Source organism: Saccoglossus kowalevskii, chromosome 18 (assembly GCF_978046115.1).
Source record: "Saccoglossus kowalevskii chromosome 18, keSacKowa6.1, whole genome shotgun sequence".
In the NCBI taxonomy this organism is placed as follows: Eukaryota; Metazoa; Hemichordata; class Enteropneusta; family Harrimaniidae; genus Saccoglossus; species Saccoglossus kowalevskii.
Genome location: NC_140658.1, coordinates 28026974 through 28042525, shown reverse-complemented (window position 1 = coordinate 28042525; position 15552 = coordinate 28026974). Strand labels below are relative to the sequence as shown.

Sequence of the window (15552 nt, the reverse complement as noted above, 5' to 3'; positions counted from 1 at the left end):
TATTCGATTTTTTACCAGGCCTGTGGCTCGTTTTTATTCGAAAATATTTTTTGTGAGGATACTTTTAAAGTACGTATAGATCGAGCTCAGGTCACTGATCGTGACTTAATTTTGAAAATTGGATGTAAAATTTTACCAGACCGACGCCACCACAACCATCCAATCATAGTTGTAAATGTACGCACTTGTTTTGGAACTTTGTATCAAGATGGCAGGCGACAACGCCAGGCGGCGTTCGCGTGTTTTGCATGTATTAGTAGTCCGGGCATGGGATCGGACTCGGCTAAAACTAAACGAAACACAGAAAAATACCACCAAAATAAGGAATCTGAATCTGTTCTCTTACCAGCAAATAAAATGAACAAAAATAAGGTAATTTTATAACAAGAACAGTTTCATTACGTATAGCAAATTGTGTTGTTTCCAAACGATGATTGCATTTAAATTTATCACGTTTTTCCTTGCAGTCAATATGACACTCGTCACCTTGCAGATTGCAATGTACTTCACATAGTTTTTGGTACCCAATTATACTCGCAACATTAAATAATTAAACAAGATATCTTTTTAAAATGTCATTTTACTCTTGGTCATATTATTTTATTCCCCTTACCGCTTTGAATTTCAATTCGATTACATATCGAACTTCTGTACATGTGTTTTTTCTCTACTGCCTTTCCATGTGAAAATAATGAGGTCATACTCATGTCACAATACTTTGAAGCTGATGCCATGTTGATGCCATGAGACTGCGAAGCTGAGGCCACGATGATGCCACAAAATAAGAGAGGCGAACACGGCTTCAATTTTCAATGACGCGAAGCTGATGCCACAATGATGCGATGCTGTGGCGATGCTGTGGCGATGCTGAGGCGATGCTGAGGCGACAATGAAGCCATGCGTATGCGACAATGATGCCACAAAAGCCAAAGCTTCCGCGAGAACTGTACTGTATATAGAAGATAATATTTGGTAATCGTAGTCCTAAATAACTATTAAAAATAGCTAAAAATATTATTCAAGCATGTTGCTTTGTTTAAACGATTGTATTCAGTGGAGGGATTCTATTTCCATCACATGATATAGTGATTTTGCATCCAATATAAATAAAACAAGCCGTGCATGGCACAGTCCCCGTTAGTTATCAAAGTTAAGATATATAGTTTTGTTTATAGTAATATAGTTGGAACATAAACATGTCAGAGATATGGATCAAAGGGCTGATGCTTGATTATGATGATTTTTTAATATTGAAATGATTGACATTCAGTAAACTTGTTTCTGATCGTCAAACGAGTACTTGTCCATATTGGGAGATATTGCTCTGGAACAGCATTAATTAAAACAAAATGGCCACTGGTCGGCCATTTTGAATACATCTGTATATCTAACATATGTATAGTGAATATGTAAAATTGGAAATAATCAGTCAAATCATGTCAGAAATATGGCTCTAGAACCGCATACATTAAAACAAAATGGCCACCAAGTCAGCCATTTTGAATCCGATTTCAAAAATAAAATGACATGCATCAAGGACGCATAATGTCCAACGTATGTACCAAGTTTGAATAAAATCCTTCCCTAATTCTTGATTTTGATAATTTTTCTGCACAAAAATGGCCGCCATTCAGCCATCTTGAATCAGATTGAGAAATAAATTGATGTGCATATGTATAATATAATGTATGATGTATGTGTGAAGTTTGAATGTAATCGGTCTAGGTATGTCTAGGTAAGATACAGGTCCAAACACGCACACAGATGCATGGATGCATGGACACACGGAAGCACAGAGGTCAATCCATAAGTCCCTGTTAAATTTTGTTGTTTTTGGTGCTAGATATGTAATATTGTGATACATGTATATTGCACACACAAGCTTTAGTATCAATGTTGTTTTATTAAATATTTACTAAATTTGAAATATAATACATTATATTGCCTTAGATTTTAGTAGAGAAAAAATGTGCTTTTAGTATTTGGAATGTGCACAATATACTGTGTTTCACTGTATGAAACATATTCAGAACAAAAAACAAATGTAGACCAGTGCATATTGCCAGACTGGCAAAGATTATAAATGAGAGAATGTTGGATTATAGAAAAGGTGAATAATGGGAAAAGCACTATATATGTTATATATTTATATAGAAGAGGTAACATTTTTTTTCTTTTCTTTTTTTCCATGTTTTCTGTTTCCTCTTAATTTAGGTTTTGGTATTTTTTCAGGAAACTGGTGCAAAGATATCTTAACTACTCTTATACACAACACACCTCATAACTGGGCAAGTCACACACTATCATGCTTCCCAGCCCCATTACAACAGTTCTTCAGACAGAATCCTGCCACTCAAGAAAATAGAGCCGCAATGAAGAAAAGCGTGGAGGAAGAGTACAAGAAATGGAAATGTAAGTTTTTAGAAATATTCAAATATGTGGTTGATATGTATTGTAATGTAGGGTTTCAAATGGTTAAAGGGACATAAGCTGTGTTTTCTCCAAATGTTGGCAGCTGTAGATATCTTTCTTTCTTATATGTATTGTGTATATAATTTTAAATTTGTTAGGGATGTCATATGTAATTAGCCTTGCAGATTACAAGACAAATATGCTAATTTTTCCCTATACATTCTACACTACGTTTGGCTTCATTGGCTTTCAGTGTTGTATTTCACTGGAAGTTTATGCAAATTATTGAATAATAATCAGGGTTTTTTCTAGAAAAAATGAACAAGAGGGAGCACACACAGGCGAGGGAGCGGAGCGACGCCATATCGGAAGGTTTCTGCTCTGTTTTAACGATGTATCTATCGCCATTAAAATATTTTTGGAGTAATTTTAGTGTATTTTGTGTCTAGACACATTGTCAGCTGGTGTTGCTGGGAAGTTTTCATGGAAAAAATATATTTGAGAAAGAAATATATTTATGACTTGAAAGTTCAATTGGTAATTCAGTAAGCGGGCTGTGCTCCTGTTACCCCGCTTTAGAAAACCCCCTGATAATAAACTGTCTTTTATGTCATACTTTTAGGAAGTAACATACCTACATACCTCATTTTTCAAACAACATTTTTTTTTGAACGACCAAATTGTTGAAACATTCAAGGTACCAAGCTTTATTACACCACAAAAATTTCATTCAGACATCAACATTTTCTTGCTTATCGAAAATACAACAACATAATTTGACAGACTTTGTTTTGCAACTCTTCTTGTAAGTAGAGCCGATAATATATGTGAATAGATGATTTTCCGTACAATTGCGAGATCTCGCGAGATGCATGAAAGACGCGCGTCGAACGTTTGCCGCAAAAATCGAACGATTTGATTTTGAACTAGAATTTCTTTATTTCGTAGCTTACATTGACCGGCCGATCTTCGACAGAGGAATATTGCTTCCGAATACCCTTACTTAATCGAAATTGCCTATCATCAAATGTGGAAAGCACATTATTAAGCATGGAAATGTCCCCGAAATACTTTCGCGTTTGTCGAATCCCACGCGATGTTTGACGCGACTACGACGCTATGACCTTTGTTTGTCCTGTTTTTACGTTTGATTTCACGCATAACGCGTGATTCTCGCAGTGTACGGAAAATGGTCTATTTGTGGGATAGGCTTTGAAAATCTTCCAAAGTCATGAAATCACAAGACAAGCGTACATTTGTTGAAATTAGCGTGTCTGTGAAAGGTTACTTTTCATCGGTTTCTGCTTATTAATCTGCTGTCCTTGCTCATTCACAAAGTGTGTATCCTTGTTAGATCATATTCTTTATTGTATGATTTTATCACAGCTATGACCAATGAAAACGATATAGCAACACACTTTTCAATGCAAGGAGCACCGCCACTCTTTCTTTGGTAAGTTAGTTCATATTTTGGTTATTAAGGTTTCTATACTTTTACTATGTTATAGAGTATGTGTTCATTTTGGTTATTAAGGTTTCTATACTTTTACTATGTTATAGAGTATGTGTTCATTTTGGTTATTAAGGTTTCTATACTTTTACTATGTTATAGAGTATGTGTTCATTTTGGTTATTAAGGTTTCTATACTTTTACTATGTTATAGAGTATGTGTTCATTTTGGTTATTAAGGTTTCTATACTTTTACTATGTTATAGAGTATGTGTTCATTTTGGTTATTAAGGTTTCTATACTTTTACTATGTTATAGAGTATGTGTTCATATTGGTTATTAAGGTTTCTATACTTTTACTATGTTATAGAGTATGTGTTCATTTTGGTTATTAAGGTTTCTATACTTTTACTATGTTATAGAGTATGTGTTCATTTTGGTTATTAAGGTTTCTATACTTTTACTATGTTATAGAGTATGTGTTCATTTTGGTTATTAAGGTTTCTATACTTTTACTATGTTATAGAGTATGTGTTCATTTTGGTTATTAAGGTTTCTATACTTTTACTATGTTATAGAGTATGTGTTCATTTTGGTTATTAAGGTTTCTATACTTTTACTATGTTATAGAGTATGTGTTCATTTTGGTTATTAAGGTTTCTATACTTTTACTATGTTATAGAGTATGTGTTCATATTTTGGTTATTAAGGTTTCTATACTTTTACTATGTTATAGAGTATGTGTTCATTTTGGTTATTAAGGTTTCTATACTTTTACTATGTTATAGAGTATGTGTTCATTTTGGTTATTAAGGTTTCTATACTTTTACTATGTTATAGAGTATGTGTTCATTTTGGTTATTAAGGTTTCTATACTTTTACTATGTTATAGAGTATGTGTTCATTTTGGTTATTAAGGTTTCTATACTTTTACTATGTTATAGAGTATGTGTTCATTTTGGTTATTAAGGTTTCTATACTTTTACTATGTTATAGAGTATGTGTTCATTTTGGTTATTAAGGTTTCTATACTTTTACTATGTTATAGAGTATATGTTCATTTTGGTTATTACGGTTTCTATACTTTTACTATGTTATAGAGTATGTGTTCATTTTGGTTATTAAGGTTTCTATACTTTTACTATGTTATAGAGTATGTGTTCATTTTGGTTATTAAGGTTTCTATACTTTTACTATGTTATAGAGTATGTGTTCATTTTGGTTATTAAGGTTTCTATACTTTTACTATGTTATAGAGTATGTGTTCATTTTGGGCAGTTATGCATAAAACGGGCTGCAATGTTTTCCCATAACAATGAATGAACAACTCGTAGTTCCATATTCAACAAGGAGTTGATTTTATGAGAGATCTTGTGTAAGCCACCACAGTCATGCTTACTATTAAGTATATAGTGTTTTGATATCAACATGTACGAGATGACACTGCCTATATTTACTTGGTGCAAAGTATAGAATGGCATGGCTATGAAACATTCATATTATTTATTTTTGAGACATGAAAACAACATGCTTTAATAGTTGATTGTAAACAAATGTTTCTTATTCTGAAGTGTTTAGATTATTGTATTATACTTTTATTTCAATTTAACATATCCCCACATAACACCAATATTGCAGGATTTTTCGTTTCCGAATTTAACTTAAAAATTATTTGTAGATTATGGACCGATGGTGTGCAATAAAATAATGCTTGATAATTTGATAAAGTACTGGAATGATTTAACGCAATGTTCAATGGCTTGTTATAATGTTACTGTGGACTGATAATTATAATGATTGGAAGGTTTTAATAGATTCACTATGTTACAGAGATTGCCTTTTTTTTTTATTTGCAGCTTGTTATGGAAGATGTTGTTAGAGACGGACCATGTGAGCGCTGTAGCCGTGAAGATTTTAGAAAGAATTGGGGCACGAGCATTGTCAAGTCATGTTCGAACGTTTGCTGATTTCTTGGTCTATGAGTTCTCTACGTCTGTAGCTGGTAACCATGTGAACAAGGTATCATTATGCAAATAACCTCACAATATTGTGTTAGACTGGCTTTACCTGATTGCTGTTTCTTTGCTTACCCCTGTACTCTCTGCTGACATCTGGACTTCTTGCTAAATTTCACTTCCCCCTTCAGTAGGTCACTGTGGCGTGCTAATCCAAATATGCTAACCTCTCATTCTTCATGATGTTGTATTAAATTTACTATATGGAATGTCATTTGGTATCAAATACTCTCTGTTCATTCACCAGTTTGAAACTGCATGTCGGAAAGTTTAATAATGCTGTATGTAGATATATAGATATAGATAACAGATTTATTACAACCATGTAGAAAATTTTACATTTCTAATTTGGTGTTTAAAATGTAATAAAGTTAATAAAGAATAACTAAAAAGTAAGTAAATGAAAGTTGAGTATAAAATGAAAAGTAAAATAAGTGACTGACTATTCTTTTTGCTTGTTCATTTACTGTTACTCAAGTACACATAGAGGGATATAATAGTGTTCTTATGTTTTGATTGTAATATTTATATAGGTGATTGTCAATGCTAAAATTGAAAACATCATATTTACTGTCAATAGCTTCCCACAACTAATAATTACTTACACCATACCTAGGTGTTAGTGCAGTGAGATGTTCCAAGCAATTCAGTCTCTATCTGATTTGCTTATGTATTCATTTTTTCCACCAGTGTATTGAAACATTGAATGATATGATATGGAAGTACAATATTGTAACATTGGATAAACTTGTCTTGTGCCTGGTAGGTAGTTTGTATTACTTCTATAGTTTGTTCAATAGTACTTACAGCAAGTACAGTACAGTTCTCGAGGAAGCTTTGGCTTCACTTCAGCTTCATCTTCGCTTCAGCAGCGCATCATTATGGCATTGTTATGGCTTTAGCATCGCATCAATGTCGCGACATTAAAAAGTTAGGCGGTTATCGCTTCTCTACTGCCTTTCCATGTGAAAATAATGAGGTCATACTCATGTCACAATACTTTGAAGCTGGTGCCATGTTGATGCCATGAGACTGCGAAGCTGAGGCCACGATGATGCCACAAAATAAGCGAGGCGAACACAGCTTCAATTTTCAATGACACGAAGCTGATGCCACAATGATGTGATGCGTGCTGAGGCGACAATGAAGCCATGCGTAGGCGACAATGATGCCACAAAAGCCAAAGCTTCCGCGAGAACTGTACTGTATTCAGACTGCAAACTTGCTCCATGACAATTTTGATTTAAACTGATGGCCTATCAGAATTGCTGGTGCTGATACTGGTATTGATGTAGATGGACATTACAATCATTCGATATGCTTCTCAATCCCAATTCGCTCACTGTGAGATCCTGTGGTATATGTGAACACAAATGTAAAACAGGACAGACAAAAGACATAGCATTGTCATAGCGATAACCAAGCTTTTGATATTTATATACTCACATAATATTTTATTGAAAGAAACATCAAACAAAAGACTGTATGCAAGTCCATGTCAACCTCTTTATCCACCGTGATATATCTGTGCCATTTATTCAAAAGTTAGGCAGCCTGTAAAATATGTGTCTTGATCTCTGTTTAGCATAATTTAAAATGTCTCTATGCAGACAATGATCACATCATGATACAATACCAACCATCATAAACTTGGTTATTAAACATCTCTTTTCGGTGATACCTGTTAGCCAAGGGGAAAACGTGCTGTGAAGCTAGGCAATTAGGTGCCATATGTGAGCATTGATTTGAGTAGCACATGTTTACTTTATGCGATTTGACATTGAAATTATTACTTTTAGTGTTATTTACTTCTCTTACCATTGGATCTTGTTTTTCTGCAGGCGCTGCGTAGTCATGAAGGAAATGAAGCACAAGTTTGTTCGTTTATTATTCAGTTACTATTGCTGAAAACGAGTGAATTCCGAAGCCGAGTCAACGACTTTGTAAAAGAAAACTCACCAGAACATTGGCTGCAGACCGACTGGTACTCTAAACATATGGCTTTCCACAGGGTGAGTGTCAACATTTTTTTTACAAGATTTTGATGAAAAATATTGCTTATTTTTTTTCTATAATATAAGATTTGGCTCAAAGTTTTGCACATTTTTAGGTCCGCTGTGGACTTAGTCGACAGATCAAAGCTGTTCATAGTACTGATTGTTGGCTGCTGGCATCAACTTAATATTTTTGACTTTTTTTTAAAAACAGCAAAGCAGTTTGTTCATTTTGTGACAATAAGTTAAATATTTTGTCATTTTCACTGTCTTAACAATTCACCTGAGTTATATCAGCCAACAGGCTGCTTGTTATGTATTTTACTATAATTTTAGTTTTAGTTTTTTAGTCATTTAGCAAGATGGCTTACAATTTTGCACTTTCCAATTTGTTTTTGTCTAATTTAGACTTGTAAGCACAATTCACACAATTATCCTCTATTATCATGCTAGACTAGAAGAGTCTAAATAAGTTTATCACTTGTTTACCGTATTTATCCGGGTATAAGCCCAGGGTCTTGAACATGGAAAATTGCCAAAAAGAAGGGGTGAGCGTTTGCCAGGAGATCCCCGGCAAAAAAAACGAAAATTCCCGAAAATTGACAACAGGCAGATCGAACTGCGGCAGGGAATAGAACGGCAAATGAAAACATGCAACGGAAATAAATGAACACTATGCAACACTAGAAGTAAAACAAAAATATTGTATTGCTTATAATGTGACAAATAAACCAGAAATAATAAAAATCGACAGTGAGAAATCATTTGAATTAGGATTTTCCCGCCGACAAACACGCCCAATACGCGTGAACTCAAAATGAATTAAAATGTCAGGGGATAAACTGCGTAAAATGATTTCCGGTCTCGACAAATTACGAATCAACCGTCATGCAAGATCAATAATAATTTACAAATTTACACAGTAAAAATTATAAAAATTCATAGCTGTTTGAAAAAAACTTCTCAGATCTTTATTTGTACGTTCTTTGCCATCTTTGTCAAACTCGAAACCCTCAAATGTCCAAGTCGAACAAAATCCCTACAACTTATTCCTGAAGTTCGTCGATATCGTCCCACACAATTTGGACTTAGCACTTTTAATCCACGGATTTCGCAGTCTGTCAGCTTGACACTTTTCATTCATGTCTAATCATAATAGAGAGACAAGAAAAATGGGGTCGCTCTGCTGCGATGGCACACAATGCTTTTGTTTACAGTCTAGCAATCATCTTTGGTCTTTATGCATCTGCTTTACTGATTGGCTAAGAATGACATCACTACTAGTACTAGTATTAATCATACTATTAATCACGGTGAAAGTTATCATTCAGCAAGTTCCGGCGGTTGGAATGTCTCACTATATGGATATCGCGGTGGACTTGAAATAGGAAGTTTTTTTTTTATCCAACGACAGAAGAATAGTTTTCATGACAGAAATGCAATAGCGGTGATAAAAGATGGTAAAAAAAGTTGGCAGTCTTCGGCGCGACATTGCAAAATTGCTGGCCCCAGTTATGGATTTGCAAGCTGCTACAAAATATTTTATAAAGCCAAAATAACCTGATTTCACCCCCCCCCCAGGTACGGGTTGCTACAATATTGCAACATTGTCTTCATTGTCGAGGACGCTAAAGCCAAACTAGTGCGACACTTGCTTAGCGGCTCTCCTTATACGATTTGTTTGAATCGTTTCCAAGGAAGCACAAACCAAACGACTGACCCTTTTTAGGGTCACGACATATTTCAAAAAGAGAACTACCGTTTCTACTTTAATATTTATTAGTCCCCGTTCGGACGAAGTCCGAAAACGGGGACTTATAATTCGGTCTCCATCCGTCCGTGTGTCTGTGCGTCCGTCCGTCCGGAGTGATATCTCAGAATCGCTTGGATCAATTCTGTTCATTCTTTGCATGTCCCTAGTACTTTATGTGGGACATATGCACATGCAGTGGTTTAGCGATTCGATTCAAAATGGCCGACTGGCAGCCATCTTGTTTTTTGAAAATGTTGTATTTTGGATATGCTTTGTCAGTTTTCATTCAAACTTGGTACATAGATTATACATGTTAGGATACATGTCCATGATGATTTATTTCACAATTGGATCAAAGATGACCGACTGGCAGCCATCTTGTTTTTTGAAAATATCGTATTTTGGACATGCTTTGTCAGTTTTCATTCAAATTTAGTACATAGATCATACATGTTAGGATACATGTCCCCGACCGTCCGTGAGTTTCTGAGTCTGTCCGACCATCTGTGTGTCCGTCTGTCCGTGCGTCAGTCTGTCCAACGTCATATTTCAGAATCCTGTGGACCGATTCCGTTCATTCTTTGCATGTGCCTAGTACCTTATGTGGGACAAATGCACATGCAGTGGTTTAGCGATTCGATTCAAAATGGCCGACTGGCAGCCATCTTGTTTTTTGAAAATGTTGTATTTTGGACATGCTTTGTCAGTTGTCATTCAAACTTGGTACATAGATTATACATGTCCATGACGATTTATTTCGCAATTCGATCAAAGATGGTCGACTGGCAGGAATCTTGTTTTTGTTTTTTTATGCGGTATCTTGGACGTGCTCTGTCAGTTTTCATTCAAATTTGGCACATACATGTACTTTATACATGTTAGGATGCATGTCCATGACAATTTGTTTCAAAATCTGGTCAAGGATGGCAGATTGACAGCCATCTGACTTTTTCGGCCTTACTACTATATTTCCACAATTTATGTACCATTTTCATTCATATTTGGCACATACATCATACATATCAGTGTGTTTCATAATCAGATCAAAGATGGCCGAATAATGGCTGTTTTTATTTTGGCCATATTACTACTACATGGAACACGTGTTTTGATGTAAATAAACAATCTGTTGTATATGCCACTTGGAACTCGAGTTTCAAGGACACACTCGCGACAACCCCTCCGCTTTAATATGACGAGCACGAAGAGAACTTAACGGGGACTGTGTCATTTTCAATGACTTGTTTTTATAGACTTGCTGACTGTTATGATTCTGAAAAAAATCAGCGGTGAACGCGCTGCCCTGAAGGCAGAAAGCTGTCACAGCTATTTTGCGTTCACTCCTTGTTTTACGCAATTAACAATTTTTATAAGTATCACGACAGACTCCAAGAAAGTCAACTGTTAATACAACCACAGTCAACGAATAGAAAATAGTTTTTTTGTTTTGTGTAGAAAAAACTCCCTGGGCGTGTGCCCGGATATGACCGCAACTTCTTTATTGTGTCAAAAGTGGGGGTTGGGCATTTGTCCAGGCATGGGCCCTTACCCGGATAAGTACGGTATTACAATTCATCAACAAGTTATTTGTTATATGTTTAAAATATTTGTTTTTTTCTATCAAAGTTTAATGCAGCGTATAATGCTTGCTGTTATTTTCTGTCTGTGGATACTTGCAGTGGGTATTCTTGTAGTGATGAGTAAAACTTGGAATGTCAACTTTCTGAAAATAAATAAACGAATAATTTCATTTGTCACAGAGATGACATTTTTGTTTTAAAGCCTGAATACCTACACAAAATCATATTTGTAAATCATCATGTAATCAAATTGTGCTGTCAAGGCTAGATCAAAGCAAACACTGTTTCAGAAAGTTGCAAACCGTCTTGTATGAATAATTCTGGAAATCATTGTAGAACACAGACACACTCACAGTGACTTTCAGAAAGTTGCAAACCGTCTTGTATGAATAATTCTGGAAATCACTGTAGAACACAGACACACTCACAGTGACTTTCAGAAAGTTGCAAACCGTCTTGTATGAATATTTCTGGAAATCATTGTACAACACAGACACACTCACAGTGACTTTCAGAAAGTTGCAAACCGTCTTGTATGAATAATTCTGGAAATCGCTGTAGAACACAGACACACTCACAGTGACTTTCAGAAAGTTGTTATAGCCTGAATATGTACACAAAATAATATTTGCGAAAAATCACATTGACCGCTCTTGGTAAATCCAAGATGGTGTGCTTGTCAATTAAATCGTATGTCAAAAATGAACCACCAAATGCATGAGGGTAATTCTCAGAAATATCCTTTAAACATACCGTAGTCACTGTGACTTCAAATTATAAAATAGCAAACACTTTTAGCTAAAATTAATGATTTACAACATGTTTCCAATCTACAATGAGTCATGCCTTATTGAGTTTTTTGTGAAAAATGATTAAAACATAATGCATTCTTGGTATAAAATGCTATATTTTAGTTTTTCATCTGAGTGAACTTATTAATTTTCAGCGCCAATGTTTAATACACTTTGGTTGAATGCTCTATATAGTAGTGCAAGGTATACTCCAAATATGAACAGTACATGTTAAAATAACTGATAGCGTACATGTATATGTATGTGACTGTACTTCTTCCAACCTCCTCTTCTGCCCCTACACCACTAAGTCAGTTTGACATTTTGATATTTTATTGTTTTCAGAAATTTCCTGAGAAATTTTATTTTGAGGGACTGCAGGAGTTCTGTGGGATGGGTAGTCAGTCATCCCACCAGTACTTACCAATATATTTTGGTAATGTATGTCTCCGCTTCTTACCGGTAAGTAAACTACTGTAAAATGACTAATTTTCACTGGGTTTAAATTTCGCTGATTTACCATTTCAGGCATATTCACGGTTTTATCATTTAGATAATGTGTTCTATGCTAAATTTTACATATTCGCTGGGTTTTAATTTATAGCGCATTTTCCAGTCAGTGAAATAAGCAAAATTAAAACCCAATGAATAATAAATCCCTTTACAGTATTTATTAGAATGTGTTTTTATTGGCAATAAACAATTTCACAAAGTCATTGCTTCATGGAAATAACTTCCTCGTCCCAACTAGATAATCCGATAGTTTTTACAATTTCTAGTCAAGTATTGAATTTTTTAGTTGCTAGGCATGCAATGTAATCTTTCAAGCAAATGAGGTCACAACTTCCTGTCATCAAGAATATGTGGTAATATCACAGTACTATTTGTTGTCTGTGTACTTTGGTGCCAAGGCCCGGAAGTACTGTTATTACGATAATATGAAGTGTTATTCCATATATCATGACAGTGCCGGGTTATCATTTTTTCTATATCCATACTACTTAATAACATTTCTGGCAATTTGATTGGTCCATGCATACAGATTGAAACATTGACATCATGACTGAGTATCACAAAATATCTCATGATTTTTGTTTTATCCAAAATTCTTGATTGATTAAGAATTATACAAGTTTGAATATTTCTGATAGTTTGAGACGCTTGGTAAAACATACGTGTGATATGAAGCCACATATATTTGTAACACTTCAGATTCTCCCAACCTCAATTTCTCTGCACACAGAATTTTTGTTTCATACATGTCTATAGTGGCAATTTTTCATGCTATGGTTTGAATAGAATTAGTAATTATGTTTCCAATGCACCTATGAATCATATAGCTGCAAAAATAATTATATTTTTTAATCACACTAGGGTGAATTAATGATATCAGTGTCCATGAATGACGATCAATATGCAAATGAGGCAGAATGCTCTATGATGTCTTCTAGTTGGATTTAAAACTGTGAGATAGATACATGACATAAACAAGATATCAAATTTGTTTCTTAAGGCTGGGAAACAAATGAAAATTACTACACTTGTTTAATTATCTACCGTAATATTAAAGGGTCACTCATGAGATATGCTATATATAGATATCATTTTTAGTGTTCTGCTTCTGTTTTTGTTGAGTTTGCATTGTTGACATCCAGGTTGTTTTTGAAAGTTAGTAAAATAGGAAAAAGGTATTCATTCTTCATGAATTTGTGGCATCAAGACATCTTTGAGGGGAAACTATCTGAATAAATCAAACTTATGAAAAACTGCCACAAACTCGTGACTTTTTGACTCATTGACTTTTCTCTTGTAGATACCATACTTGCACACTTGCAGTAACATAACAGTCAGAAAACTCAAACTTGTCATTTAAGTTCCTACAGTTCTGGAAAATAAGGGTGTTTTAACCAGACTCATTCCCATAGAAACGAGGATTTCTCACATAGTGATATGCTTCAAATTGCCATTCTGCAGAAGTAATGAACAATTTACTAATAATACTGGAATTTATTGTTGAAAATGAATGGTCATAAAATCACCCCTCCTCCCATTGTGACACTGATACATTACCATAGCAACAAACTGAAACCTGAATACATCTGCATGACTAATACAGAATTTGTGAACCAAGTCTGAATCTGATGATAATTTCATCAACCTGTTCCTCTGCATAGATTTACTCATCAACTTGACTAAATTTCAGGTGTTTGACATTGTTATACATCGATTCTTGGAATTGCCTCCAGTCACCAAGTCTTTGGAAACCATACTGGACCACCTCGGTGGCTTGTATAAATTCCATGGTAAGTACAGTCTTATATATATATATATATATATATATATATATATATATATATATATATATATATATATATATATATATATATATATATATATATATATATATATATATATATATATATATATATATATATATATATATATATATATATATACATGTATATATGTATAAGTAAAGTAAGTAAATAACTTTATTGATTTCGTATCCTTATTGAGATCTTGAAAATAATACAATAAAGTATGTTGTTTAAATAAACAACAGCTAGCTAAAAAAGTAACAAAATAAAGTAAACAATTAGAAAACTAAATCAATAAGTAAAACAGAACAAAAATAAAACAATACAAGAAATGTAAAATTGTAAAACAGAACAAAAATAAAACAATAAAATTAAGTGATTATTTTGGGGCAGCTGGTGGTTTTTTTAGTGCAATATCTCTGCAGTTAAAGCAGGAAATAGAGATGGATGGTAAAGGTATCTGGTATCAAAAATATTTTATTTTAGCTGGAACTAATTTTCACTGAAAAGACGTTTTGGGTTTTTATATGGAATTTATTTTCACTGATTTTTTGACGAGTTGAATGTAAAAAGATATATTTGCTGGATTTTATTTTCACTGAATCATTACTTCAGCGATAATAGCGAAAATAAAGTATTTTAGAGTATTTAGAAATGGATAAGTCTTGGGAAAATAATGATCCGAATTGTAACACCAGTCCACAGTCCCTCTATCACCGGTCTGGCAACGACTATTGTTTTAGGTGTGAAACAGCTTATCCCCTGGGACCAACTGCGTACGGCGTTCCGCGAAGCATAGCTACAAAATAAGCATCACGCCAGTTGTCAGTTTAGTTCCTGCCATTATTCGCCTTGTCTTGTTCTCCAATGTTTTTTAACCCAATCTCACCTGTTATAATCATTATAGAAGTATTTCTACCATTACGAGGAGTAATTCTTCCTGAGAATTTTTTTATCTTGTATTTAGCCATAATTGTTGTTCCCTGTTTTTCCGAACAGATGCAGCATCATACACTGAGACAAGTCGGTATTTTACTTCCTTTTTATTTCCATCACACGGGGGTTCAATTCGTTCATTTTCCACCAAATAGGACAGTTTAACAATGTTAGAAGCTGGTCGGCACATTTGTTATTCCTCTCTTCTGCACTTTTCTATTAAAATAGCCACTTATTTTTACCATTGCTATTTTCGTTAAAACCAACATGGCGCAACTCCTGTATTCCATATTACTTCCTTCT

At 34.3% G+C, this 15552-nt stretch overlaps 1 protein-coding gene across 1 annotated transcript in view; it reads left to right on the top strand.

The window, feature by feature from the left end:
• LOC102801734 (mediator of RNA polymerase II transcription subunit 23-like) overlaps positions 1 to 15552 on the top strand; it is a 56921-nt gene that overhangs the window by 23793 nt on the left and 17576 nt on the right. Inside the window, exons 19-25 of the mRNA XM_085493174.1 lie at positions 2215 to 2412; positions 3799 to 3865; positions 5719 to 5881; positions 6568 to 6639; positions 7719 to 7889; positions 12341 to 12457; positions 14199 to 14298. Coding sequence (XP_085349300.1) covers positions 2215 to 2412; positions 3799 to 3865; positions 5719 to 5881; positions 6568 to 6639; positions 7719 to 7889; positions 12341 to 12457; positions 14199 to 14298 — 888 coding nt within the window. The remainder of the gene's footprint in view (positions 1 to 2214; positions 2413 to 3798; positions 3866 to 5718; positions 5882 to 6567; positions 6640 to 7718; positions 7890 to 12340; positions 12458 to 14198; positions 14299 to 15552) is intronic.